Source organism: Hippopotamus amphibius, chromosome 1 (genome assembly GCF_030028045.1).
Source record: "Hippopotamus amphibius kiboko isolate mHipAmp2 chromosome 1, mHipAmp2.hap2, whole genome shotgun sequence".
Taxonomy (NCBI): domain Eukaryota; kingdom Metazoa; phylum Chordata; class Mammalia; order Artiodactyla; family Hippopotamidae; genus Hippopotamus; species Hippopotamus amphibius.
Genome location: NC_080186.1, coordinates 156,167,382 through 156,193,212, shown reverse-complemented (window position 1 = coordinate 156,193,212; position 25,831 = coordinate 156,167,382). Strand labels below are relative to the sequence as shown.

Here is a 25,831-nt window from a genome sequence, read left to right as displayed (position 1 = left end):
AGGGTCCTGATAGGAGACAGTATAGAAAACAAAGCATTCTATGAATTTTGGGGTTAGGAGACCATCGTTCAGGGATTCATTCATTCTAAAAATACTTATTGGGCCAGACACTGTGTTTGGCACTAGGATCAACGGTGAGCTCGTTCAAAGATTCTGCCCTCACCAAGCTTACAGTCTGACGGAGGAGGCAGATCCGTGAACAAGCCATTTGACAAATGCCGTGATGGGGATGGAACTAGGGAGTGTCATGAAAGTACCCGAAAGAGATCCCTGCCCCTAACATGGACATTCAGGGACAGACTGTTTAAGCTGAGACCTAAAAAACATGCAGCCGTTGGGCAGGAGAGGAAGAGGGTGCAATGCTGAAAGAACATTCTGGGAGAATGTAAGAAGTAAGCGTGCATGAGGCCTTGGTAGCACAGAAAGATGTGCGGTTCGGCTGCAGTGGGCAGTGTGGGAGGAGAGTGACTAGGGTTAAGAGTGGAGAGATAGGGACTGAGCAAATCCCACTCTGGGCGCTGAGGCAAGTCCTAGCTTCCTGTGCCTCGATTTCTTCCTCCACCAAACAGGCATAATAATTCTTACTATGCAGTGTTGTGCTTGGAGCCTAGTGACCCAACAGATGCAGAAGTATTTTACAAACCGTAGCCTAAAGTCCCAGTTATAGAAGGACAGCTGCACTGCTCTGTACAGTCTTTCACCCCTTGATCGAGTGTGACTCAGGGATCTGTGTCACACTGTCGGCCCCGGCCCCTGCGGGCCCACGAAAGGCAATGACGCCCGTCTCCTCTCTTCCCAACTCCATATTCAGCGATGCCAGGTTGGTAGCCCAGGTAGGAGTCTTTACCCCGTGGAAACTGGCAAACACTACACATCAGAGACTTTTTGTTCTCTCTGTTGGAGAGCTGGTTTACCGGCACACCACCCAGCGAGGATGCAAGGAGTGGGAAGAGGAGGAAGCCTGGGGCAGCAATTTTCAAGGAAGGTCCATCCACAGCAAAGAAGATTTTTCACAGAGTGAGTCTATCACGTTTCCTGCCGTCTGAAACAGGCCCCCCCAACGCCAGCCCTCAGGGAAGAGACCCGCAGGCCCACTCCTTCATGCCAGCCCGTTCCCAGACATGCCTGAGGCGTGCCAGTGACCCCCTGGTCCCAAAGATGAGATTGGAGCCTCTCAGAGCAACAGCTTCTGGGAGCTACTTTCTTTGGCTCATGCAGCCAGCTAGAAGGTGGATTTCAATGTCCTGAACAGGCAGAAAAGGATATCTCCTTGCTCCCTTCTGCTCCCTTTCCTGGTGTGGCCAGCTGGCATTTTCTGTCACTCATCACGCCTTCCTGCAGTGGAGATTAGACAATTGATGAAAGGACTCGTGGGCAAGAAAAAGCCTCCAAGGCAAGTATCCACTGGGGAAATGGGGATAGGGACATAGCTCAAAGCACGTTTTAAGTAATGGGGCCTTTTTAAAGGATGACCTAGAAAAATACTATTTTTATCTGTGGTGAGCATGGCTGGATGCTCCCCAATCCTGGAAAAATAACTATTTAGGCCTGTTGGAATTTTATGTCAGGAGCAGAGATGGCAAAATATCAAAGTTGGAGTTGGGTTTAAGCGGCATGGTGTGGTTTAACATTCATTCATTCATTCAGCGAATACGTACTGAGTTCTTACTAGGTGTTGCTAGAATGTAAGTCCCATAAAGGCAGAGACTGCGTCTGTTTGATGTACTGCAGGCATTCGGTACATCTGTGTTGAATGAATGAGTGGATGGCATTTCTTTGCCAGGTGTGAGTGGTATAAAGATGCACAGATGATAGACTGTGCTGCTGCAGAGTTCAGATGTGGTGGACAATCAGACAAATAAACCAGTAATTACAATACAAGGTAACAAGTGCTGTGCTGGGGGAAGTGTAGGGTGCAGTGGCTCACAAGAAAAGAGGCCCACTCGACCTTAGGGGAAGAAACCCCAAAGGCTTTCTAAAGACCAAGCTGCAGAAGACATAGAGGCAATGCCAAAGATATTGGCACCTATCTGGATAAAACGTTATGGAAAAAAAAAAAAAGAACTGTCCACATATTCTGTAGTATCTCATATTCCTGGGAGGACTACTGACTTTATTCAGTATGCAATATGATTGCAAATAGCTGCTGGAATACTTCTATGACTTAATCCTCGGAAACAGTTTCCATTTTTCAGGGACTTTAAGAGGGTTTCCTTCCATTCATGCTTTCCGCTGGAACGATCCTGTGCACAGTGTGACAGATGACATATGGGTCTTTAGTATCTCTCTGATGTCCAGAGAGTTCACTCACTCCTAACATGGGGTCGAGCTCTAGAGGTAGGCAGGGTACTTCTCCTCTAAAGTCACGTCTGTTCCATTTGGTGTAAAGGAGAGGCATGCTCTGAATTTTGATTTCAAAGAGGCAGACACACTGCAGATTTGCAGGAGGTCCTGGTGCTGACAATCCCGTCTCAAGGACAGCTGAACTGAGAGGGAAGATTTCTAACTTCCCAGGGCTGGCTGTTTTCAACAAAGGTCGTGTAGACTTTTTCTTTGGGTATCACCAAATTAAGGTGCAAATACGTGTAAATAGGCACACATACACAAACGCCCAAGTCTGAGAGGAGGAGGCTAATTAAGCAGTAAAGCATTTGAAATTTTGGGGCGGCAGAGGACGAGCCCAGCCACTTCAGCTCTTCACAGTCACTTTCCCCGCAAGTCTGGGGCACTCACATGCCTTCAGTGCTCACCACGGCCTGTCCTGCAGCCATTCTAAGGAGACCACGTACACAAGAGCAGAGATAATAGTGGGCTAAACTGCCTCTACCCATGACTCAAATTTCAACAGTTATCAACACTTTGCCAATTTGGTTTCATCTCATCCATCATCCTTATTTCTGGTATATTCTAAAGATACTCCTGGAGCTTTGATCGTCCGCTTAATATCCCATTATCATTAGCATTGGAAGGAATGGTAAAATTCACCTTCTTCACTTTGCAGTTGAAGAAACTGAGGCCCAGAGAGATTCAGTGCCTCACTAATGACCCAAGTCTGTAAGGTGTGTGTCACATCTAGGGGCCACCTCTGGTCCCCAGATAGATGGCCCCATTATCAGAAATGTTCTGCTGTTTTCCTAGGTCATGTTTGTCTGAAGTCAGTCTTCTTTCAGCTCCAGAAACCTCCACATGGAAGTGAAAGACAGAAACAACTTGGGGAAGAAAGCCAGTGTACATGTGACCAGAGCTTTTTTTTTCCTTCCAAGTCAGGAGAGTGGTGGTATTGGTGGGAGGCTCATTTGACTCACCTTTCTTCCTTCTGTGTGATGGATTTTGCTCAGTTTCTGAAACCATAAGGAGAGAGACTCATCCACCAAGTGCCACACCTACAGGAAAAGCCATCTCTGGGAATGGAGAGAATGGAAGGGGGCAGAATTACCTCCCAGGATGAGTGAGACAGCTCCTCCCTTTGTCCTTCAGGTTCCCAGACACCTCCAGCTCTGCCATTCAACACGTCTGGGACCTGGCACCCAGCTCATCTCAAATGCAATCCCAAGCTGTGTATTAAAAACCAGCTTATTTAAATCTCCAAAACATTATGTTGAGGGAAAGAAGATAAATATAAAAGGCTACATACTGTACGATTAAATTACATGAAATTTTCAAAAAGGCTAAAACGACTTATGGTGACATAACGTTGACCAGTGGTTGCTGGGGGTGGAGGTGGAGAGGTTTGACTGCAAATATTCTCTCTCTCGGTTGTAATGGGTGTTATATTAGGGTGCCAGTTGCCAAAACTCACTGAATTCCACACTTAAATTATCTACATTTTATGCTATGGGAATTATACCTCAATCAAGTTGATTTTTTAAGTCGGTGGGGGTTTTTTTAATTGTAAAAATAATGCAGTCTCCTGTACAACGTGTGAGAAACAAAAAAGTACCCATTTAAAACAAAAACTATTATTCTACAGCCAGAGAAAACAATGTCAAATTAGGATATGTTTTCTTTTTTTTTTGCATATGTATATGTAAATGTATGTATATTAAAATTAATATTGTATTGTTGGATAGTTGATGGTATATAATATTTTGTTGGAATAAATAATGCCAGAATGAACTTTTCATACAAATTCTTTGACTAAGTTGCCAGAAATTTCCAGAGGCATATTATTGGTCAAAGGGTATAAAAATGTTTAGTGTTCTTGCTATACATTTTGAAATTCCTTTCTAGAATATCTATATATTTCTACTAAACGTGTGTGAAGTGTGACTTTGACCTTTGCCATGTCCTAACCACCATCACTAACACTGAATAACTCTTTGCTAATGTGAACAAAGGTTATTTTAATTTGTATTTTTCATAACTAATGAAATTAAATATTCTCTTAAAATGTATCTGTAGGGGACTTCCCTGGTGGTCCAGTGGCTACGACTCCACACTCCCAATGCAGGGGGCCTGGGTTCCATCTCTGGTCAGGAATCTAGATCCCACATGGCACAATGAAGACCTGACACAGCCAAATAAATAAATAAATAAATAAATAAATATTTAAAATACAATAAAAATTTTAAAAAATGAAAAAAAAAAAACAGCTTATGTCAGGGGCCAGGGATATGGCCATGAATGTGTCTGGGATTACCTCCTATGGTGGGGGAATGAAGTCACCCCAGTGCAATCTCGGAGGAATGTTTGGAAGGAAAAACGAAAGTGTGCTAATGGCGACCCTGAAAAGGGGCTACTGGTTGTGAGTGGTTCTTTCTGTGCCCACTAGTGTAAATTCCTGCATCCTTCCCCCTTTTCCTGCTATAGGACCCCTGATAACTCAGGAAGGAAGCAGGAAGGACCAGGGGAAGGAAGGCTGGCATATTCCCAGTGCCTGATTGATATTTGATTAAGAGAGGAAGGAAGGAATGCCATGCCCAGTGACTCACAGTGACAGGAGAGAGAGAAGGAAAATGAAGAGCTGTGCTCTCCCAGCTCTCTACCTAGGACTAAAAGAGGAGAGGCTGAGACAAAAGACCAGAGGGAGAGAAAGAGGAGAGAGAGAGATACATGGCAGAACAGACTTTTAGATGTAGATATAAGGCTGATAATAAGAATCCTCCTTACCCTGGTTCTCCTTTCATCCCTCAGTGTCTCTCACCTCCCTATTCTTCTGCTCTATAACACTTACTCCAACTTGTGATTATGTATATTCTTGTGTATTTATAGTTTGATCTTTGTTTCACCAAATAGACAATACCTGGCATGGTTGGCCCTCAAAAATACTTATTGCAAAAAGAGTGAATAAGAAGTAGTTCTGGAAAAGTCAGTCCAGATGGTGTAACAACAAGCTCGTTACTCCCCTCTCCTCCTTTGGGCAAAATCTCTAAGCATCCTTACTTAATACTTGTTATCTGCCAAGAATTTTACTAAGTATTCTATGTGAGTTATTTCATTAGTCCTCAAACAAACCCATGAGAAAGTGTGTTCAGAGGCCCCCAAGACCCCCCAAGATTCAGTGATTCACTAGAAGGGCTCACAGAACTCAGCAAAGCTGTTATAAGCACAGTTATGGTTTATTACAGTGATAGGATACAGATTAAAATCAGAAATGGAAAAAAAAGCACCCGGGGTAGAATCCAGGAGAGACCTGAAGTTGTCCTCTTCCGATGAGTGGCACAGACAGCACTTATTTCTCCCAGCAACACTGCATGACAACACACGTGAAGTATTGCCAACCAGGGAAGCTCACCCAGGACTTGACATCTAGGGTTTTCACTGCGGGTCGTCAGGTAGGTGTGACTGACTTCCCATGTGGCTGGCCTTCGTCTCCAGCCCCTCCAGAGGTCAAAGTTCTCCTGCATGACCCAACCCTTCCCCGCTATAAATCACATTGTTAGCTTAGACTCTCTGCTGTGTCCCAAGGCTCCAGTAAACAGTCTCTCTGGTCAGGCAGGATATTCCAGGGGCTTAAATGTTATGTCCCAGGTCAAGGGCTAAAACTTCCATTGGAATCTGCAGGCTTTGGATAACACAGATTTGCTGAGTTTCCTGCATAAAGAAGTATTAGTATTAGCCCCAGTTTGTGGACGATCCAAACTAAGAATCAGGAAGACTTAAGTGATTTGGCCAAAGTTACAAAAGCCAGAATGCAAACCAACACCTTACCTGACTCTAACATCTGTGTTCTATTGTACCCTAGTGCCACCCCTGAACAAGTAAAATGCTCTATGAAGGAAAGAAACTCACATAGCATGTCTCATAATCCTGGTCTCAAATTTGAATGTCCAGATTCCAACCTTCTGGTGATCTCAAGCCTTTGAACGTCCAGATTCAGACCTTCTGGTGATCTCACGTCCCCAAGCAGCAGGTGGTCTGGGATTTGTTAAGGCCAGATAGATCTGATGGTGTTGAGTGAGCACTGAGGTGATCTCCCTCCTCACTAGAGAAACATGAGCACAAGGGCTAGCCAGCACTTTCTAAAACATGTTCCCTTACCCCCAACATCTGATCCAAAAGGATTGTCACCATGAGGGAGGGAGGCAGGATGGCTCAGTTGGCTAAGCAGCAACTAGGAAGCTAGGACCTAGGACAGTCAGCTGACCCTTTGCCTCACGAGTAGAGTGACATCACTGGGGAAGTTACATTTACTTTACACAGCATTCCCCAGGCCTGTTCTGCCAATCCAGCAAAGTGGTCCAGATGCAAATGCAAAGTCACATTAGTGGAGAAGAGCTTCTGAGAAGCCTATCAGCAAAGGAACCTGTGTGACTTTGTTCAATTCAGTGATCTCTGAGCTTATTTGAGTATGGAACGCTTTTTGAGTATATGTAGCACTAAATTGCTAAAATCCAGGGCAATTTGGAAAATAGGACCCAAACTTTCCTTTTTAATTTTCTAGCTCATGCCAGTAGATCTTTCCAGTAATTATAATCTGTCATTTATTAATCTTTCAATTCTTTTAATTCTTTTCCTTTTTCTCCAGGGATGGCAGTTCCTGGATGTTTCATGATTAATTCACAAATTCATTCATTCACCGAGCATTTATTAAACATCTGCTTGTGTCCAGGGTGCAGAGGTAGAGTTTCAGAGGAATTTCAGACACAAATCCTAAACTCGCCAGCAGAGAATTCATAGCCTGGTGAATGATAACCTGAACCAAAGGCCAGGTTGTTTTCTCTTGGCTCCATTCTCCTGTGATGGGCCATCTCATGACCAGCTCAGGGAGGTAAGCAGTTAGCTCAGCATGTTGGTTTTGGCCCCACCTGATGCCAAGAGCAGAGAACCAGGCCAACCTCTTTCTGAACAAGTGGGGAGTGCCGTTCATGCATGGTGAACAGCTCGTTACACAGGAGCAGGTTGAAGGCTCACCCCAGTTTGGCTTTTTCCCTTGTTTGCATCACTGTGATGATTCTGCTCCACTCGGGCTTCTTTTCTCTCACCCTATTATCAATCCACATGCCTCCTTTTTTATTTCCAATTGAAAATACGCTCAGAGCTCATTGGCAGCTAGACCTCCTGCTATTTCTGAATTCTGCTATTTGGATATTTCACTGTTATGCAGTTTTGCTGTCTCTGGGTTTTTAATGTGTATTAATCAGGAATTTTTTCATTTCCAGCGGTCAGGAAATAACTCCAAGCACTTTCAGTAATAAACAGTACGTTGGGAATATCATCTCATTTAACTGTGTATCCTTCAGGCACAGCTGGATATAGGCATTCAAATTTTTTTGTCAAGGCTCTATCCTTTATTTACCTGTTTACCTCATGATATCTCTCGTTCTGCTGCCTTCTGCAGCTTCACTTAGGAAGGTGTGTCTGCTGGCTGGGAAATATCACCACTGATAGTCCAAGGCTTACCACCTCCAGGCTCATGATCCAAAAGAAACACTCTCTTCTTGGGTGTCTATATATCAAACATCAAAGAAGATTCTAACTGACCCTATTTGGGGCACAGGCCTGCCCTGTACCAAGTAGTGTGCCAGGAGGATTTGGGCACTCTGTTACCAAGCCAAACTTGGATCTGCTCACAGGCACAGTAAAGCCAATCTACTGCCATCAGGTTGTGGTAAAGGAAAGTGCAGCATTTATTGCCAGGCGCCAAGCAAGGAGAATGGGTGGCTAATGCTCAAAAGATCCAAACTCTCCGAAGGGTTTCAGGGAAGGGTTTTTAAAGGCAAGGTGAGGGAGAGAGTTGCAGGGTGCCTGATCAGCTCATGGATGTTTTTCTCATTGGTTGGCAGAGAGGTAACTGGGTGGTATTCCAGGAGTTAACATCATCAGCCTTTGGGTTTTCACTGGTCTGGGGTCTATGTGTATGTGGTCAGCATGCAGTTAACTTTTTTTACCTTGTGGGGGTTTTAGTATCTGTAAAACAACTCAAGGACATGGCTCAGAATATTATCTGGACTCACTGAGGAGGAACTAAAGGTCCTTGACTTTGTATTATGGCTAAACTATTGTCTTACTTGGCTGTTTTGGTTTCTACATTTTCTCATCCTTTATTAAATTTGTTCTCTGGAACTCAGGGAAGCCTTGGAAGGTTAAAGCTTTTCTACAAACAAGAGGCAGGGGACATGGCAGGGGATGGGGTGGTTCTGTCCCCAGAAAGACCCCCACAGGGCCTTGCTTAGTTATATTACTGGCCATCCTGGGCCACATACTCATGGGTATGTGGTGTGACCAGAGTGAATGACATGCCCATGAGAAGATGCAGAACAAACGGGTGGACCCTCAGAAAAGGGATACCTGCTGTTTTATTACTAACAGACATAACTCCTACAACATAATTTTACCACTAATGTCTCTGCATGCCCCTGTTTCCTTATTTCAGTGTTCTATGCTTTATCGTCCATCAAAGGCATGGCCCTTGTGACTTGCAGACCGTACTGAGGTGACACATCAATAGACAAATTACAGATGCGTAGAAGTATTAAGCCTTTTGAATCTCAGAAAAGGAAAACTTTTTAGGCACACACACAGCCTTCCATTGGATTATCTGGCTTTCTGAAAAACACCAGGAAAAACATTTGGTAATGACCCGGCTGTGAGACCTCCACACCCACTTTATCCCTATTCTCCCTCCCGATTGCACCTGTCAAGACAGAAAACAATTGAGGTGGTAAAAGCTATTACACAACGGGTGATGGCGGGTGTGGAACTTGGAGTCATTTTCCCTTGAGAGAACCATTGAGGACTGAATAGACTCAACCAGCTGAGTCTCTTCAAGTACTTAACTTTTATGCGAGGGCTCTGGAGTTCAGTAATTCATGTTAATGCAGCCAGCAGCAAGCAAACTGCATTCACACTGTATTCAGATTTTGATTATAAAACAGCACCCCAAATGAGTTTTATGATGGAAAAACATATTAGATGACTTCAGCGGGATGAAAGAGAAATCAGGGCTTTGAGGTCAAATAAACGGAAGTCAGTCTGGGGCAGCCATACATGGGCTGTGTGACTCTGCCTGAACATTGAACATCTCAGAAATTCTGTGTCTTCGTCGATAAAATTAAGGTAAACCTACTTCACAGGGCTTTGAGATTGTATGAATGAGATAGTATTGTGCATTGAAAGTGCAGTAGTGCAATAATATAAGGCAAATTTCTGTGGCTTGCCAGAACCACAATAAATGTTGATTTCCTTCCCCACTTCAGATTCTCTCTTTCTCCTTCCCCAACCCGCCCCCTTTAGAGCATGGAAGCCAATGTTTTCTATAAGTGTTAATGCAGAACTGAGAGTGAAAGGGAAGAATGAAGAAAAAAGGTGATGAAAAGAATCTTCATGTTAAAAACAGAATTTACAATTTGCTCCCACAATAATTTATCTCTACTGAGGGAAGACAGAGAAAAGATGAAGATGATTAGGCAATTAGTACTATCTCTGGGTTTCAAAGTTTATGCCTCTTCAAACAGATTTAAGCATTTTGTGCAGGTTTAGTTTAATACACTTGCTCAATAGTCATTAAAATATGTAAGCCACTTGTATGGGAACATCTTACAGAAAAGAAAGGAAAAAAGCAGCTTAGCCATTTACAAAACGTACATCAAATCTCCGTTGCTCCCATTTTAGAATAAGATATAACTCAGACCAGGGGTGTAAAACTTGGATGGATGGAAGAGCTTGATAAAAATGCAGCTAGTTGAACTGCCCTCTAAGAGATTCTGGTCAAATAGGTCAGGGATGGGGTCCAGGAGTCTGCATTTTTTATATTTCATGAGATTCTGATATATGTAATCCACAGACTTCATTTTGAGAAACACTGGTTGAGTGGTTAAGAGCTTGGGCTTGAGAATAGACATACTTGAGCTCAAATCCTAAAATCTTCCACTTTCTAACTTCGTGAACTTGGGCAAATTTTTAATCTCTCTGATCCCCAGTTTTCTAACAGGTTGTTGTGAGAATTACATAAAATATAGTGTGGAGTGCTTAGCACTCCATATCTGGTACATAGGAGGAAGCATTCAATAAATATTAGCTATTGATATTATCATTATCATGCAAAGTCAAAGGAGCCTCAATTCTTTTTCTCCTTATTTTTTCATTCTTCCTTTCTTTCCTTTCTTTTCCTTTTATGAATCGGAAATAACAATGTATTAGGCAAGATGGAAGTTTATTTAGCTTTCAGACAAGTCTGAAAATAAAGTAGTCCAGAACTTTCCTGGCAGCTCTGCAACCCAGACTACTTCCTCCCCTTTTTAAGTGTGATCCTCATCCTTGTTGTTCAAGATGGCAGCTAGAGCTCCAGCAATCATGTCTGCATTCCACATAGCAAAATGGAGGAAAGAAAAAGAAAGTCAGTCTTGCTCAGTAAGGACGCTTCCTAAAAGTTGCTTATATCCCATTGGCCAGATGTAGCTGTCAGGGAACCTGGAAAATGTGACCAATGTGTGCCAGGTGCTCATGAACCCAGAAAAATGTGATTTATATCACAGTGTAAAATTGGGAGAAGGCATAGGGGTGGACAACTATTATTTCCTGATATGTCTAACCCTGGGAGTCTAACAGAGTCAGATCATTCCCCAGAAATCCTCTGTTCTCATTGCGCTTCTACCTGCTTACTTCTCAGGTAAGGGAGCAGTTTCTCCAAAAGGTAGTTGCATGGTTTGTTGATCCTACTCAGCTTGGCTTATTTTCTTCCTAAGTTCCTCTTATACCTTTCATTTCTCATCCCCCAGCTTCATTCATTTTCTTTTTACTATGCAATTGTAATAGACAATACAATTATCTCATTGTAGAGAAGTTAGAAAACACTGCAAAACACTTAGGGAAACTTTATTTTTAATATTCAAAAATATAATCATTTAGAAATAACCATTCTTAAAATGCTAATATATAGCCATCTAGCATTTTACCCAAGTAAAAAAAAAAAATATATATATATATATGTATATTTATAAGGAAAGTCTAGTCTACATACGTGTTTTTAATCTTCTATTATACTTAACGATATATTATGAGTAACTCTTGATGTAATTCATTATAGATCAATGTCATCAATTTTAATGACTGTAAGGTTTTCCATTGTATGGGTGTTTCATAATTTATTCAACTGATTCCATTTATCCACAACAGTGTGTTAAACCTCCTAGTATATACATCTTTGCTCACTTGCCCACCAGTTTCCCAAGGATGAGCTGTGTTCCTGTGGTTTTCCAACTCCCCAGAGACCAACAGGAAAGCCCGCTCTGCTGTCCCATCAGCAACGTGATGTTGTTCAGGTCTTCTCTTGATCCCTAAGCTGCTTGAAATTCTTTTTCAAATGAACATTGCAGACTCAGAAGGTCCTTGAAGAATTGAATTAATGCCTCCTAACACCCCCTCATAAATAGCAAGACTGTCCCCAGAAGAGGGGACTAGTCTACCCAATACCTGAAGAAAGCGCAGAGTACAATACAATCACAGGTGACACTGAAGGGCTTTCTATAAAACCCACATTAATAAAACTTTCCATTTGTCAAAATGACTTCAAGCAAGACCAGAGTGAGGCCATTTCTCTGTGAGAAACCAGTTTCAATTAGGAAAAAAAATGCATTTGACTGAAATAATTATTTAGACTGACAACTGATTTGACAAATGATGATTCTTTAGCTGATTTTTTTTTAAAGTGATGATTGAGTTCTGTCTGTTAATTTGTCTTGGCTATGCTTCCTAAAGATCCAAACACACATGAGGTTTTCAGTCTCCAGACAAGGCTGAAGACAAATTATGATGTTTCACTCTCACAGAGCACTTTCTATTTTCAGGGGGTTTTCACCTCAGTTTTCTTCCTGTCAACACAGTGGAGCAGGTAGAACTGATATCATTAGCCCTACATTACAGATGATAATTCTAAGAGGTGTCAATTATTGAGCACATACTATGTACCAAACAATATACAGAATGCATTACCAATACTCTTTAGTCTTCACCACGACTCTAATGAGGTAGATATTCTATTATTACCACATTTTATAAATGAATGTAGTTTAAGAAAAATGAAATGACTTGGCCACAGTCACACAAGAACAAAGAGGTGGAGCCAGAATACAAAATCAGTATTCAGATCCCAGAAAGAGTCACAGTCTCACTCAAGTTTGCAAAGTTGTGAAGTCAAGTCCAAAATCCTGTTCCCTGCATAGTGATTAAGAACAGGGTCTCTAAAATCAGATTGTCTGAGTTCAAATGCCATATCTGCCATTTCCCAGCTGTGTCACCTTAAGCAAGTTCCTAAACCACTCTGTGCCTCAGTCACCTCTTCTTAGAAAGGGGGATAATAGTGTCTATCTCAAAGGTTAAACAAGATGATCCAAGTACAGCACTTAGCACATAGGAAGTGCTGCGTAATTAGTTATTAATATGACCCCTTCTGTCCCTCTGGCCTCTAAGCCATACATATTCTATTCATCTGTGCCACTGCAGGTGCCTCGAGCAAAGGCCTTATACAACTACCGAGGGCAGAATCCTGGTGACCTGAGGTTTAATAAGGGAGATGTCATCCTCCTCCGGAGACAGTTGGATGAGAACTGGTACCAAGGGGAAATCAATGGAGTCAGTGGGATCTTCCCAGCCAGTTCCGTAGAGGTCATCAAGCAGCTGCCCCAGCCACCCCCACTTTGCCGAGCTCTCTACAACTTCGACCTACGTGACAAGGACAAGAGTGAGAACCAGGACTGCCTGACCTTCCTCAAGGTAAGATTCTGGGCAGCTACCAGTAACCACAGAAAGAGTGGCAGAACTTCGAGTTTGTTTAGTATTTGCTGATTTTTAAATTATATTTTATGTATAAATGTATAAATGTGTGCATATATATGTAATGTGTATGTATAATTCAAACAATATGGAAGTAAAGTCACCAGAGAAATCTAATAGGAGTTTGATGAAAATCCTCAGACCTTTTTTTCTATTGCAATTACAAAAATAAGTATCCGCACACTCACTCATTCATTCTGCAATCACTGTTGAGCACCTATTCTTTGCAGACACTGGGGAGATAGCATGAACAAGTCACAGCACCTACCCTCGAGCAGAATAATGGGAGAAATAGATACTTGGACAGAAAATTACAGACACAGTTTAACAGAATGTGGCGTAGAATTACAGATCTTACCTCTTCATTGTGTATCTGCAGAGGTATTCTTGCTGACCAAATTCTGATCACCTAGTACTACTCATTTACTCTATTTTGTTTGTAAACATTGCATTCAAAATACTCCAGACAACACAATAACATAATTATATCTTTACACATAAATAACCTCTTACAGGATATATTTTCCAAACACACTAGTTACCCTAAGGTTTCTTCCCTCTCTTTTTTATTGGATGATTCTTCAGCATTTGCAAGTAAGGACAAGTCTGCTAAACTCTAGACTACAACCATCCCTCGGTATCCGAGGGGCACTGGATACAGAGGGTTGACTGTACTTTAAGTTGTCATATTCAGTATTTATTATTCCCTAAACATTTGAATTCGCTCATAGAAATCAAAGCTGGGGTGATTTTCATTCTTTGTTACTTATGATAAGTAGATCAAATACAAGTACAAGTGGCACTGCTACAGTAGCTCAGGAAAGGTCTTTTGTAAAACATTTTTATTCCATCACTACTGGAAATGAGATTTACTTCAGATTCCCTCAAACTAGATAAGCCCACTGTCCACTGTATTTTGAAATATTGATCTTTCTTATTGTCTTAGCACCTTGGGATAAATCCCCTAAAGAATGTCATTCTGTAGCTCACCTGTAAATTTTATACTTTGACTGTAGCTGGAGGAGGGTGGTTCAATTCCACAAGCATTTATTGAGGATTTGCTTTGTGCCAGGCATTAGACATTGAGCTCTAGGGACACAGCTGGAGGAAGACATGGACAGGGAGCAGTATCCGCCTTTTTGCCCCTTTCTGGGAATTTTGCAAACTGGGACACTTACCCCACTTGCTTGTTCATTCACTGAATCGATCTGTGTGCCAAGATGTCCACTGGGAATAAAGTGATGAATCATTGTCCCTGTCTTCACGGAGCCAGCAGTCTAAGGAAGGAACAGACACCTAAATGAGAAATTAGAACAAAGGACCCAGAAGAAGATTTGATCCCTTCTGGAAGGCTATTGAAGGCCGAGGCTACACTAGGAAATCTCATGGTCTTCCTAAACTCAGCATGTCCAAAAAAACTCAAGATCTTCTCTCCAGAAGCTACTTTTTCCTAGTATTTTCTATATCAGTAAATTTTCCAATTTATTCACACATGCATGCATTCAAGAAATATTGCTTAAAAACTGTGACTCACTATGTCATACACCTGAAACATATATAATATTGTATATCAACTATACCTCAATAAAAAATTAAAAAAAAAAAAAAGATTGATTGGTTGCCTGCTAAAGGGGAGCCGCTGTATAAGGTCCTAGGGACAAAAATGAAGAAAACAGACATAGGGCCTGCACACATGCAGTTTATAGTCTGATGGGATGGACAGGAATTAAAGAAATCATAACCTATAAATGTGTAATTGCAGCTTGTGATAAGGACAGAGAAATCTAAGAAAAGGTATAATGCAGTAATGGATTTAGATTTGGATTCATCAGTATTACTAAGGGGCATAGATCAGGAGATCAGAGAGACCAGTGGGTGAATATTCAAGTGTAGACTAATGAACAGGTATGGATGTAGAAAGGTGTTCCTGATGTGATAGTAAGTGAAAAATCAGTGTATCCTCTGTGACTTCATTTGTATGAAATACAAAATAAGCCAAATGGATGTATTTGCTAGGAGTCAGAGTAGCAGTTACCTCTTGCTAGGTGATAGGAAAGAGTACTAAAGAGCCATCTAGGTGCTGGAAGCATTTTATGTCTCTTCCTTTGGGCCGGGGCTTTGTGGGTATATTCAATTTAAAAAATTCATCAAGCTTTACATCTAAAAATGTATGTACTTTGTTGTATGCCTGTGTATGTTTTTTGAAAAGTTTTAAAAATTAGTGTGTATCCTCTAAAACCCTTAGAGGAAAACGTAGGCAGAACACTCTATGACATACATCAAAGCAAGATCCTTTTTGACCCACCTCCTAGAATCATGGAAATAAAATCAAGAATAAACAAATGGGACCTAATGAAACTTAAAAGCTTTTGCACAGTGAAAGAAACCATAAGCAAGACTAGAAGGCAACCCTCAGAATGGGAAAAAATAGTTGCCAACGAAACAATGGACAAAGGATTAACCTCCAAAATATACAAGCAGCTCATGCAGCTTAATACCAAAAAAGCAAATAACCCAATCCACAAATGGACGGAAGACCTAAATAGACATTTCTCCGAAGAAGACATACAGATGGCCAACAGACACATGAAAAGATGCTCAACATCACTAATCATTAGAGAAATGCAAGTCAAAGCCACAATGAGGTATCACCTCACACCAGTCAGAATGGCCATCATCCAAAAATCTAGAAACAACAAATGTTGGAGAGGGTGCAGAGAAAAGGGAACTCTCCTGCACTGTTGGTGGGAATGTAAGTTGATACAGCCACTATGGAAAACAGTTTGGAGGTTCCTTAAAAAACTGAAAATGGAACTACCATATGACCCAGCAATCCTACTACTGGGCATATACCCAGAGAAAACCATAATCCAAAAAGAAACATGTACTGTAATGTTCCTTGCAGCACTATTTACAATAGCCAGGACGTGGAAGCAACCTCAATGCCCATCAACAGATGAATGGATAAAGAAGATGTGGCACATATATACAATGGAATATTACTCAGCCATTAAAAAGAATGAGATTGAGTTATTTGTAATGAGGTGGATAGACCTAGAGTCTGTCATACAGAGTGAAGTAAGCCAGAAAGAGAAAAACAAATACCGTATGCTAACTCATATATACGGAATCTAAAAAACAAAATGGTACTGATGAACCCAGTGACAGGGCAAGAATAAAGTTGTAGATGTAGAGAACAGACCTGAGGACATGGCGGGGGGTGGGGGGGGAGGCCAAAGGGGAAGCTGGGACAAAGTGAGAGAGTAGCATTGACATATATACACCTCCAAATGTAAAATAGATAGCTAGTGAGAAGTTCCTGCGTAACACAGGGAGATAAACTTCATGATGGATGATGACTTAGAGGGCCAGGATAGAGAGGGTGGGAGGGAGTCGCGGGAGGAAGGGATATGGGGATATTTGTATAAATACACTTTGGTGTACCTCAAAAACTGGCACAACAGTGTAAAGCAATTATATTCCAATAAAGAGCTTTTAAAAAAAAATCAGTGTGTCTCTATGTACATGTATTTTATCCTCATAGAAAAGAATCTGGGGGAAAAAAATGTGTCAACCAAGATGTTAACAGTGGTTGTATCTATATTGTGATAGAATTCTTTCTTTGTTTTGCTTATCTGTGTTTCCAAATGTTTCTACAGATTTCCATACACCCTTTGGTAGTAAGAAACATCTGAATAAAAAGCGACTTTATGTTTGCTACATTAAAAATTGAATAGGTTCTGAAAAGATTTCAAAGTCAGAATGCAATTCATTCTTCCTTTTCCTAAGCCAAAAGTCTATCTACCTATATCTTTCATCTTGGTTTCTCTATCAGATTAATTTAAATGAAAGGCCCAGATTCTGCTGGTGATGGAAAATTAGAGACATTTCCAAGTTTTCCTATTGGAATTCGTTGATGCTCCAAATTATTTCTACTCCTCTTTTGGTCTTGGTGACCCAAATACTGCCCTTTCTGGAGAAAGATTATTTTAGTGGAAGATTTTGTGAATAAATCGTGAAAGAGTAAGAGCATTCCTTGCTCCTTACACCATCTGAGACGCCAAGCTGATCTCCATTGAAGGCTTTCAGCACCTGAAAACTGAGAGTAAATGCTGACCAGGGGACTTTCTCCCTTTCAGGATGATATCATCACTGTGATCAGCAGGGTGGATGAGAACTGGGCAGAAGGCAAGTTAGGAGATAAAGTCGGCATCTTCCCAATCTTGTTTGTAGAGGTACGTGACTATCACGTCTACATCTGATTAGAGCTTACTCAGAATTATGCATGTGCTACAGTGATGCCTGAGAGCAATGCCTATTTGTTATGAGGCTTATTTCAGAACTAACTAAAGTCTTGAAAGAAAAGATTCTAGACGATGATAACCATTTCTGGCAAGAGTGTGGGAAAATAGGCCTTTTCATTCTGCTGATGGGAGTACAAATTGGTGCCATCTCTCATCTCCAGACTCAAATTCCTATCAAGGATGTTGAAAATGTACATCTCCTTTGAGACGTTCATTCCACACCTGAGAGTTCATGATAAGGAAATATTAAAACAACTGTGCAAAGATATATGTACAAAATGTGCAAAAATGTTCACCGTAGCATTGTGCATAGTAGTGAAAAACCGGAAATAATCTAAAACTCAACAGTAAGGATTTAGTTTTTTTAAATTATGGTGACAGAAAAATATATACCCATTAAAAGTAATGGTAAAGGAGGGTACTCAATATCATAGAATATTTGGTATTATGGAAAGATGTTTGTGATTTATCATTAAGTAAAATAAAGTTTAATGGGTATAGAGTTTCAGATTTGGAAGATGAAGTTCTGGAGTTTTATTTCTCAACAATGTGAATATAGTTAACACTACTGAACTGTATATTTAAAGATGGCTATTATGGTAAATTTTGTTACGTGTTTTTTTATCACAATTGAAAAAAATTAACTGCACGAAACTAGCTTTACAAATACATGTGTGTGTATATAAATGGATAAAGGACTAGAAAAATATGTACCAAGATATTAACAGTGGTGATCTCCAGATGGTGAGATTCTAGATGTTTTTCATTTTCTTCTGCTGACTTGTATTTTGTAAATCTTCAGAAATGAGCACATATTACTTCTGTTTTTTTTTAATCTACTTTTAAAAAGAAAGAGAAAGAGAGAGAGAGAGAAAGAAAGAAAGAAAGAAAGAAAGAAAGAAAGAAAGAAAGAAAGAAAGAAAAGAAAGACAGGCATGCTAAGCTATCTACCTATTTCTCCAGTATAATAATATAACCTATAGCCCTTAACCTCTCTAGCCATCAGCCTCACCCCAGCTTGAAGCAGGTCATTACAAATTTAAAAGAGAGGTTTCATTGTTTAACTGTATTTATTGGGTGCTTACCAAGTATAAAGCATTAAAAGAGCCAAAGCAGGTTCTGAAATGGATAGTATGCCCAGGACACTGCCCAGCTGTCGAGGTTCCCTCTATGCCCTCTGCTCAATCGGTATGGAAGGGATGAAAGATGGAAGGGAGGGGAAGAGGAAGGGTCCAGAGAGGCTGGTCTTCCTACTCTCTCCACTAAACACTTGTGCTTTTTCTCTTGCTAAAGCCCCTTCCAGGTACACCCACTCAATTCTCTCTACTTGCTCAACTTCACTCATTTTATGAAGCTCAGCTAGAAATCTGCTTTTTCCATAAAATTCCAGCAACTAGTTGAATACGCAGTTGTCTCTTTCTTCTCTGAACACCTGATGGGTGTGTGGCTTGTACTTCACAGGCTGGCCCAACACAGAGCAGGTACTTCATAAAAAAAATTAGCTTCACAAGTGAATGAATGAAAAAAATATTTGGGCAGTGGTCTGACTGATCAGGGAAAAAATTCAGAGAACAAACCTTTCAATGTGACCCTGTCTTAAATATATATTCAATCATTCAAGTAATTTTCTCATTGAGTGCCTGCCATGTCAGGTTCTAATGAAACAAGACAACTGTGGGTTCCTACTTTCAGGAATTGTAAGGTCAGACATGAATAAGTAATTATAAGTGTGATGAGTGATGCAAAGGGTGAAGGAGAGGGAACTGTTGTGGGGAGGAGAGTATGATGTGCAGCTTACCTGGGTAGGGCATTGGCAAATGCCTTGTAAGCCAAGATCTGACAAATGACTAGGAGTTATTTAGGTAAGCATGCTGGGAAGAGTGTTTTAGAGAATGGAGGTAACATGCAAAAGTCCTGCAGGATGAGGGACTGTGGTATCTCCAAAGGACCAAAGAATACTAGAGCTGGAACTTAGAGAATAAGAGACAGACAAAAAAAACCAAAAAACCAACCAACAAACAAAACAACAACAACAACAACAATGAAGCCAGGGAAGCAAATGGGACACAGACCACAGGGGACTTTGTAAACCTTCCTGCATTAGTCAGGATGAGCTAGGTTATGCTATAGTAATAAATAGCCCCCATATTTCAGTGGCTTCGCAAAGAAAAAGTTATTTCTCATCCATATTACATTTTCAGCACAGAATGATGAGAGGCTGTGCTCACACAGTCACTGAGGAACCCAGACTGATGAGGCTGGGCCATCTTATAGCTGCACCGTCTGGAACATATGGACTTCCTAGGTTTCATGGCAGGGGAAGAGTAAAGAAGAGTGAGTTGCGTATCAGCAAAGGCCTGAGCTCTGTGACATTTGTCACTCCCACTCATAGCCATTGGCCTGAACCAGTTATGTAGTCCACGTGTCTTGAAATCAGCTGAGGAGTATAGGAGACCACGTGGAATATTTGCTGAGCATCATCTCTGCCATATCATAAGAAGTTTGGACTTGACCCAGAAGTCAGTAGACACCATTGAAAGATTTAAAATGAGGTAGTGACTCCATCAGATTTGGGTTTCTTAAAGATTGCTCTGGATGCAGTGGGAAGAATAATTTGACGAGGAAGGATTCAAAAAAGCAGAAAGATCAGTTAGGAGGCTACTGCCTCGCTCAGTTAGAAAATGATTGTTGCTTTGACTAGTAGACTGGAAACCAGTGGACAGATTCCAGGACCTTCGAGGAGGTGGATCCACAGGAGTGGGGGATGGGGGTGAGGAAGTGGTCAAGGATCACACCCCACTTTCAGATCTGTGTGTCTAGGTCAGAGGTAGAGCCATTTGCTGGATCAAGCAACATATGCTGAAGAGGAACAATTACGATGTTTGGGAGATGATGGTTAAATCTCCAAGGACAACAATCAGATACAACTAATCTCTGGTTGGATGTATAGGAGGTGCTTAAAGTTTTGCAGATTAGAGCTTGCGTGGTCCCCTGTGTTATTTCAAGAAGCTTCTTCGTAGGTGTGGGGGGAAAGGGCGTCACTGATTTTATTACCCATTTCTGATACCCTTTTTTTCCAAAACTTCTACATTTAATGATTATTCATTTGGATAGTCTCCCCACCACTCCACCTCTAAAATCAGTGATTACAAGAGCCTTCGTGATCATCGTGAAACTAGCCATTGCTTCATTTGCCCTCCTAATTGCTAGGAGGGGAAAAGAGAATCAAGTGGTTGCTCTAATCTGGGAACCTGGTTTTCCAAAATTACTTGAAATCTAAATTGAGCTTTTTAAAGCAGTACTTAAAGTTTGACTCCAGTCATTTCATTAAGACTAGCACTTGCTGAGCACCCTTTAAATAAGTTTTGAACTACCAGCGCCATGCAAAGCAATTGGAAGGAAGGAGAGCTTTCTTCTGGGAGCGAGGTGGGGCTTTTTTGACACAAACAGGACTTTTCTTGTTAAGGTATCATTTGACTTATTGAATTGCACCTGGATAAAAGGTGGTAAAACAAACGCTGAGCTTGTGCCTGTTCTTGTCAGGACTTCTCCAGCGGGGGCTGACTGGGTTATATGAACCTCGCTCAGCTCGATGAACCTCTAGGATAGTGTTTCGAATGAGTGGGTGCAAATTGAAGAGCTCTGCGGTCCTTCCCCGACTGAGCTATTAATCACACTGGCAGAGGACAGGGAAGTCCCATGGGGCTCTGTCTGTGTTGCTGACGGAAATACTCGAGGTATTGCTCACCTGGGGACAGACAGTTAGATGGAGGCAGAAAAAAATTTATGTCATTATGGCTGTGAATGACCAGAAGGAACTTTACTCATTCAACTCAGAGAGCACGTATTATCCTCTTACTGGATAAACAGTGGTGAGATGGGTGCTCTGTGGGAACATGCGACATGGTCCAGGCTTCCATCAGAACTGCCCTAAATAATTTCAGTAATTTCCCAATTGATCTCCCTCCTTCTGGTCTGGCACTTGTGAACAGCGGCCAGAATAAGCTTTTTATCTGTTTGTTTTTATTTACATACAATAAAAATTGCTTTTTTGATGTCTCTGTATTCTGATAAATGCATACAGTATAACCACACCATCATCAAGATATAAAACAGTTCCAACACCTCCCCCAAAATATGAGGGCAGGCTGCCCCTTTGCAGTCCGCTCCTTCCCTGACTCTCAGCCCCCGGCAGCCACTGATCTGTTTTCTGCTCCTGCAGTCTTCCTTTTCCAGACTGTCATAGAAGTGGAGCCATATAGAATGCAGCCTTTGGAGTCTGGCTGCCTTCACTTAGCATAATGCCTCTGAGGTTCATCCATGCTATTGGGTATATCAGTAGCTCGTGCTTTTTTATTGTTGCATCACAGTGCAGATATGCCAGTTTGTTACACATTTACCAATTAAAAGACATTGCGGTTGTTTTTCGGTTGTTTGGCAGCTATCGCGAAAGCAGCTATAAACACTTGCATACCAATTTCTGAGTGAGCCTAAGTGTTCATTTCTCTTGAGTAACTACTTAGTGAGTGGGATTGCTGGGTCAGATTCTAAGTAAGAAACTGCCAAACCGTGGCATGAGCTTTTAAAGGCATACATGAGATCATGTCAGCCTGCCACCTAAATCCTGCCAAAGGCCTCCTATTACACTTAGAATAAACTTGAAGCCTCCCAGCCTTGTGTGATCCAGCTCCTGCCTGTCGCCGTGGTCTCCTCTTTACCACCTGCTCCTCACTTGCTCTGGTCCATCCTTCTTTCTGGTTCTTTCACATCTTTTTCTCAAACAAGCTGAGCTTTCTCCCTCTTTGGGGTCTTTCTACGAGTTTGCAATCCCTCTCCTGGCGTGGCTGGTTCCTTCTTGGCATCTGTGTCTCAGCTTGAATGTCAGCGTCTCAGCAGATCTTCCTTGAGAGCACCCCCCCACCCTCACCCCCAATCTAAAGTAGCCGCCTCCCCCAGTCACTCTCTGACACAGCAGAGCATTTGTTACTGCCCGATCTTTTCTTGTTTGGTTGCTTACATGCTGGCTCTGCCATTTACAAGTCACCCTTCTGGGCCTCAGCTCTCTTACCTTTAGAGTGGACAGAATAATGCCCCTCCCCGCTACTTGGTGATTTCTTTTCACGACATTACAAGCTTCTGGAGGCAAGACCTACATCTTCTTTAAAATTTTCTGTCTCTTAAGTTGGAAGTTTTGCTTTGCATGTACTTGCAGTTTAAGAGTAGATTGAGTCTTGAGACTTAACTTCTTATCACCAAATATAAGATTACCATGATAATTATTTTAAATGCTCTTTATATACGTGTACTTAGGCATCAGCCTAACAAGGAAGTGACATACTTGTACATGGAAAACATAAAATATTGATTCAAAAAAGGTTATAAACAAAAAAAAATTTATCTCAACTATATTAATCATCTTAATCATCCACACATTTTCATTAAAAAGTTCTTCAATGAAAAAACAGTTCTTACATGAGCAAATTTCCTTTTACCTCTACAGTTGAATTAGAATGAGAAGTGGTTTTAGAGGGCACATGATGGAAATTTAAGGAAATGTCCTGGAAAGTTTACTCACACAATCCCCTTTGTCAGCATCTTTCAGATTTCTGAAGGACAGGAACTCATGGGGCCTTTGGCGAGCAAGGTACTCAAAATACAATATAGTCCGTGGCAATGCTAGAGCTGGCTGGAGCTAGGTGGCAAGAGCTGGGTGTTAGGTTTTTGGGAATCTCGCTAGCCAGTTGCTAAACCATTGGTAGATATTTACACCACAGAGATTGGTAAACCCTACGAATTGGGGTGAGGGGTTGTTTGTTTGCCTGATGTACTAGCACACTACTGACTGAGACGTACAGAACAAGAGAGAAAAATATTTAAAGGAAGTAGTAAAAGATGGTCTTAGCCTTAGATGATCCAGGGTCCCGAATGGATTTACATTCTGGTTAAACACTTATCAAGTATGAAATTGAGCAACTTCATCCACCCGTTGTTCCCCAGACACTCACTGAGCATCCACTCTGGGATACAGGAGAAAACTTGTGTATAAGGTCTCTGTCCTCAGGCAGCGACCAGTCCAGCAGAGGAAAGGAAGGTAAATGATCACCATGTGGAACAGGAAAGCATGGGGGCTACAGGAACACTAAGAAGGGAAAGGAGCCAAGTCAGGGAGGGATTCAGGGGTGGCTGAAGGAGGAGCGGAGGGTCCCCCAGGCAAAGGAGGCTGGGAGGATGCTGAGAGAACTTGGCAAAAGAAGAGTCCAGTTGGTCAGGGAAGACTATCATGGCTTATTTTAACTTCTTTGGACCTCAGTAAAGTGTCATATCTACGTTGCTGTGAGAATTCACTGATATAGCAAAGGAATCAGGATATACTGATAAAAGATGGAAGCTGACCAAGCAGTGACAGCTGAGGTGGTGGCATCTGAGCTGGCTTCAGACTATCCCGGGTAGGACTTAGATGCCCACATGAGATCAGGATAACTAAATTCTCATTGGACCTTTTGTCTTTTCAGCCAAACCTCACCGCAAGACACATCCTAGAGAAGAACAAAGGCCAGCAGTCATCCCACACAAAAAGCCTGTCCCTGGTGTCCTCATCCTCCAGAGGCAAGACGACCAACACGCCCACCTTACGAAGGGGCCCCGGGTCCAGGAGGAAGGGGCCCGGGCAGTTCTCCATCACGACAGCCTTGAACACCCTCAACAGGATGGTCCACTCTCCCTCGGGGCGCCAGATGGTGGAGATCAGCACCCCAGTGCTCATCAGCTCCAGCAACCCCTCTGTGATCACCCAACACACGGAGAAAGCGGATGCTCCTCCCGGCTCTGTGGGGCAGGTAGGGAGCAAACCCCTGGCCTAAGGGCACCTTGGAGTTGGGCGAGTGGCCCACACTGTGTCACAAGTGATATTGGATATTGAGTACCTGCTAAGCCCCCATAAGGCATTCATAATAACTAATGTCATTATGTCAGAGAAATCTATACGTGATCTCATGTCATCCTTGAAACAGCCTGTGAGCTAGGTATTATTATTACTCTTACCCCCATTTTACAGACCAAAAAACTGAGATTTAGAGGAGGGGGTTTGCTTTCCCTTGCTAAGAGCCACGGCATGGTTCTTGTCCCTTAGAGAACTTCCCAACAAGGAGATAATGACATCTGTTTTCTGGGATCACAGTTTGACATTCACTGTTCCATCCTCCGGCAGTGTATCAGGCATCAGGTGGAAGGGAAGGAAAAGAAAGAAGAAGAAACTATGGGTACGGGGTGTTTCCAGGACTAGCTATATATTTTGCAAGGCCCAGTGAAAAATGGAAATGCTGGTCAAAAATGATTGAGAATTTTAAGATGGCAACAACACAGCACCAAACCAAGTGAAGGGCCCTTCTGAGCACAGAGCCCTGTGTGACTACACATGTCACACACCCTTGAAGCCACCCCTGGGTGTTTTCACATGGAACATTTAATAAGATAATGCACATAAAGTGCTTAGCACAATGCCTGGCACATATGAGTACCCAATAAGCATTAGCTCTTAATACTGTTATTATTAATACAACAATTCTTATTATTAAGCCTGGCCACTGAGTTGCCAACTGAACGGAGACAGGCCAAGGGGCAGTCTTGGCAATCCACAAGCAGAAGTACTTCTCATAGCGTGAGGCTATTAGGTTGAAGGGTGCTTTAAAAGATGAAGGACCAGAGGTGTGAGGCAAAGTAATTAAGAATTGCATGTCGGGTATTCTTCTAGAAACACTCTTTGCAGCCACGCAGGTGGCAACTTGAAAGGACAAACCTCAGTTTGCACTGATGTCATTTTTTTAAAGCTGTAAATCTTGTTTTTAAACATGAATCTCTACCTTGGGATTAAATGACTTAATTGGACTCTAATCCCTTTTTAACAAGACAAGGAGGAGGAGAAAGTCAAGGGCTCCTCAAAGACCTGTGTGCTGGTCTGAAAAGAAAACAGTCACCTCCTACAGCACTTCAGACCTGTTATACCACTGTCTGCATCTCTGGAGGCTGGCTGTTGATGTCATTCTGTCCACCACTTGCACTACATGCACGCTCACACACACAATTACACCTTCCCCTCCCTATACGCTCTCCTTGCATTAAAAAACCTACACACACACTCCAAACACTTTTTTACAAGTACACACACACTTTGTGCCCAAAGTTCTACACCCCCTACACACACATACACACACATACGTGCTCCAACACGGGGGCCTAGTGACTCACAGTTAAGTGAAAGACCGGCAGAATTTTTCTGAAACCATTCTTTCTATGTAGACCTATGTACATGAAGTACA

The 25,831-nt window shown here is 41.9% G+C and overlaps 1 protein-coding gene across 5 annotated transcripts in view; it reads left to right on the top strand.

The window, feature by feature from the left end:
* SH3RF2 (SH3 domain containing ring finger 2) overlaps positions 1 to 25,831 on the top strand; it is a 141,571-nt gene that overhangs the window by 44,851 nt on the left and 70,889 nt on the right. For 4 of the 5 annotated variants that reach the window (XM_057732049.1, XM_057732064.1, XM_057732058.1 and 1 more), the window contains exons 2-4: positions 12,883 to 13,152; positions 17,352 to 17,447; positions 24,029 to 24,352. In XM_057732049.1, coding sequence (XP_057588032.1) covers positions 12,883 to 13,152; positions 17,352 to 17,447; positions 24,029 to 24,352 — 690 coding nt within the window. The remainder of the gene's footprint in view (positions 1 to 12,882; positions 13,153 to 17,351; positions 17,448 to 24,028; positions 24,353 to 25,831) is intronic. The other variant, XM_057732072.1, reaches the window with a different exon arrangement.